This window comes from Elephantulus edwardii, unplaced genomic scaffold (genome assembly GCF_000299155.1).
Source record: "Elephantulus edwardii isolate Elephantulus edwardi_28Jun2011 unplaced genomic scaffold, EleEdw1.0 scaffold00167, whole genome shotgun sequence".
Taxonomy (NCBI): domain Eukaryota; kingdom Metazoa; phylum Chordata; class Mammalia; order Macroscelidea; family Macroscelididae; genus Elephantulus; species Elephantulus edwardii.
The window spans coordinates 4,061,949-4,066,194 of record NW_006399917.1 but is presented as its reverse complement, the minus strand read 5'-3'; the positions used below and the strand labels follow the sequence as shown (position 1 = coordinate 4,066,194).

At 42.7% G+C, this 4,246-nt stretch overlaps 1 protein-coding gene across 1 annotated transcript; it reads left to right on the top strand.

The window, feature by feature from the left end:
- Window positions 1-930: 930 nt before the first annotated feature.
- LOC102853645 (chromosome unknown open reading frame, human C4orf19) lies at window positions 931-4,056 on the top strand. The gene is made up of 2 exons (XM_006895426.1): window positions 931-962; window positions 3,150-4,056. Exons 1-2 carry the CDS (start codon window positions 931-933, stop codon window positions 4,054-4,056), a joined length of 939 nt encoding a protein of 312 aa, XP_006895488.1.
- The last annotated feature ends 190 nt before the right edge of the window (window positions 4,057-4,246 follow it).

The window sequence follows — 4,246 nt, the reverse complement described above, 5'->3', positions numbered from 1 at the left end:
CCTTGGCAGCTAGGATTGTGAAACTCTGTCTCACATATTTTGGGCATGTGGCTGGGAGAGACTGGTCCTTCGAGAAGGACATCATGCTCAGAAGGGTGGAGACAGACAGCACAGGAGAGGGAGACCCCGGATGAGATGAATTGATACAGTAACTGGGACAAAGTGTGTAGATGTGTTGGTGTCAAAGAAACTGGCTCAGTATAGGGCAGGGTTCAGTGCTGTTGTATCACTATGTTGTGTCACTAGGGGTCGGAGGAGACTCGACGGCACATAACAACAACATCTTAATATGTGATAGCATTCTCCTCTCATGCTGTTTAAATCCCCAGAAACCCAGTGGTTGGTCAGTTCTGACTCAGCAACAATGAGTTTATTATCCATTTACTGAGTTTTCCTGCCTCATTTCTTTCCTCTCATCCCTGTAACCATCAGAGTGAACTAGGGTTTTCTGCCCCCAGAGCTCACATTCATGTGGTCAGATGGGCACAAACAGAAACCGGGGTTCCCATGTCTCCAGAGAAGGCAGTGAATGAGAAAATGATGCAGGTCCTTTGTGGAGCCTCCACCCTCCCCTCATTCTGGCATGCTTGGCCCTGTCATTTCTTCATTTGTCAAATGAGGGTGAAAACACATAGCTCACAGGGTTGGTGAAAGGACTTGACACAGAAAAGAGTGTCAGCAAATGTTTGAGAAGTCTGAATCGGTGAGTTGAGATCCTTGAAGGGAGTCTCAGGGACTGGGCCACTCCACTTTCTGAGTTTGGCCTTTTGCTAAAAGAGAGAGAGAGAGAGAGAGAGAGAGAGAGAGAGAGAAGTGACTACTAATTTTGAGTGTTTAGCCAAGAAAAAAGTAATAACTATGCATATATCATTCACTGGGTTCTTTCCTTGTTATACTTTCTTTTCCAGATGGTAACACAAAATAATCCAGATGGGGTGCAGATGCTGTAAGATGATACAAAGGTAACACTGAAAATACTTGATTTGCACAATAATTTTGTGGAGTCCTTTTTAAAGACTGTTCCAGGATCAGGGCATTTATCCAGAGTGGGGCATGAAGGAAATGAGCAATAAGTGAAGAGTTTTGAATGTCTTTGATGTCATGTAGGAGGATGGGTGGTGTTGATTGTTAAACTCTTTTTGCTGACTCTCTGGAGCCTTGTTGAGAATGCTATTGTTCTCAAAAGCTGAATTTGGTTTGGGTTAACTTTAAATTTCTCCTGGGAGCTCCAGCACTAAGAAAAACTTAGGTCTCGGAGGATGCATGAAATTGCATCACTGAAAAGAAATCGTCCCAACCACATGTGTGCTTTACATTTTGTCCATAATTTCATTTACAAAGTGTTGGTAATATAAATAGAATTCTGCATAAAATAAAGAGGGTAAAATTAATTAACAGTCTTATCCTTCTCTGACTCAAACTATCTTCATTATTCTAGATACATGTATATATAAATTTTACATATATTCACACACATACACATATATATAAATTTTACATACACACACACATATACTTTATTGTTGTTAGATACTGTCAAGTCAGCTGTGACTTGTTACAACCCTATCCTGCCCCATGTTCACAATCCACACCATGCTTAATCCCATTGTTATAGTCACCACATCAGTGTATCTCACTGAGGGTTTTCCTCTCTTTTATTGACCTTTGTTGGACTTTTCCAAGCATATATATACCTATGCATAGTATAATGTGCACTATTCAAAGCGCATTGATTGTTAAGTGTCTTTCATGCTGCTTCAGCCTTCATAGCTACCATTGTTTCCCCTTGTTTTGGTGTCATAGATGTTAATGGGTGGAACCGTATACATCAGTTCTTTCCTTCACAGACTGTAATGGGACATCTTTCTTTGCAATACAAGTAGAATTGAGAACACGTTTCCTACTTGATGTTCTTGAATAGGAGGACATGAATTCTTTCACGGAATGGTCTGGACCTTTAATACCCTTGCCAAAATGCAGTTGGTGAGGTAGCACACTGAATTCCGGCACTTGAATGGTAGAAACTGCATATTGTTTTCTCATTCCCATAATGTCTTCGGAACAGCCCTGTGACTGTTACAAACAGTCCTTTCTCACAATAGGGCAAAGACTTTTGATCATATCTACTTGAATGAGAGAAACAGTGCGTTGATTCTTCACTCTTGGAACAGTTTACGAGTCCTGTCATCCATGAAATACAAACTATTTGGAAAACTTGTTTTAAAAAAAAAAAAAACAAAACACCAAAAAAACCCAAGCCCAGAACAACCCACTTCACTGACTTGAATGGGAGAAACAAGCTGTTGTTTACGTAGAGAATGAGCTGTGAACTTCCCTGTCTTTTCAGCACACAGTATACTTTGGAAACATCATTTTAATGACTGCATAATATTCCACTGAGGACATACACCATCTGTACTTAGTCCTTTATCTCCTGCATGTTGGAATTTATCTTGGTTCCCTTTTTAGTCTTAAATTCCACAGGGCACTTTGTCCTTGTGTTTTTCTTTTGACCCCTCTTTTGGACATCTTAACATCTGTCACCAGAATGTTTTTATATCAACTATATTCCACTCAATTTTGATTCATTCAGATAGGTTTCATTCACTCAGCATAATGTTCTCAAGTGCCTCCCAAGTTATGTACTATTTTTCCAAATCATTGGTCCTGAGTGCTGCATAGTATTCCATCATGTGAATGTACCACAATTTCTCAATCCATGCAATTGTGGTTGGGCTTTTGAGCTGTTTCCGTGTTCTTGTGATGGTGAATAACACTGCTATGAACACTGGCATACAAATCTCCATTAGTTTCTCAGTTCTGAATTTCTTGAGATATATTCCAAGCAGTAGAATAGCTGAGTTACACAGAATTTTTATGTTCAGCTTTTTGAGGAAATGCTAGACTGCTTTCCAAAGTGGTTGTACCATTTTACAATCCCACCACCAGTGTATGAGAGTTCCTATCTCTCCATATCCTCTCCAACATTTATTGCTTATATATGTTGGAGAGGATATACTTAGATAGAGTTAAAAGAACAGTTAATCATAGAAATGAAGTTAACAGCAATTGTAGAGAGAAATAGTCTGCGGTACAAACTGCTGGCCCTCACACAAGCCTGACTGACTCTAAGTATTCTCTCTCCCCAGCTATCTCTTTGATCCGGTGCAGGTGTCTTCTCCTGGCTATATCAATGAAGTAAGCAGCTGCAAGTTAGATGAAGACAGCACTGGTAAATTAAAAGACAGACAGAGCAGTGAAGTCTTGGTGCATAAAAATGACCTTCAAAGTGAGGGATTAAAGAGAACTGAGAGCCGGAGCAGAACAGCCAGTGGCCGGGAGCCCCGCTGGTCTCACCGGGGACCTCTCCCTCCAGGGGACCCAGGAGGGAGCCACAGTGGGGACAAGGCTGATGGTGCCATTAATGGGGTTGGCCCCGCTGCTGCTTTGCAACCCACTGGGAATCCCAGGCCCCAGTACAGTGGTGAGAACTCCTTGGACAATACTGCCAATGACAGTCTCCCGATGCTTCCCTTCCTAGAAGGAGGGGACACCAGGAAACAGGATGCTGTGTTACCAGCTGTAGAAGACACCCATGTCATCCAAAATGGAGACTCCGGAGTATCTTCTAATACAGAAAGTCTTACCTTGGATGTACAAGACCACATCCTACAGATACCAGCTCCGGATTACCCTCAACTTTGGGGCTCAGCTGTAGACAGTAGTGATCATGAAGAAAAGGATTGTCTTTTCCAGAACCACGCAGAAAATGAGCATCTGGATGACATTGTCCTTCATGGCATGGATCCGTCTACTAGGGAGAGGTGGGATTTGTTGAGTGAGGGCATGGCAACAGAAGTTCTAAGTGGCTCCTTTGAAGAGGAGGACGTTGCTCATGCTGTGCCTGTGGTTGATGCTAAAAGTGGACAGGAGGGTGTCCATGGCTGCAGTGGGGATGGGAATGGAGAGATGGCGGAGGAGGATGCAGCAGTGGCGGAAGCACTTGCTGCTCTAGAAGCTGCTACTGCAGGAGAAGATACTGATGAGGTATATTAGGGGAGCGGGCTGTCAGGCAAGGACACTGCTGTGTGCACGCAGCTGAACATGAGGGATGCCTTTCTTTACATACAGAGCTGTAGTCCATCAGTGCAGCCGTGCTGGTGGTTTACACCCAACCTTTGCTTTATTGTCATACCTGTGCCATTCTGCTTGTTCCATATTTGGACATCATTCTGTTTAGCTGAGC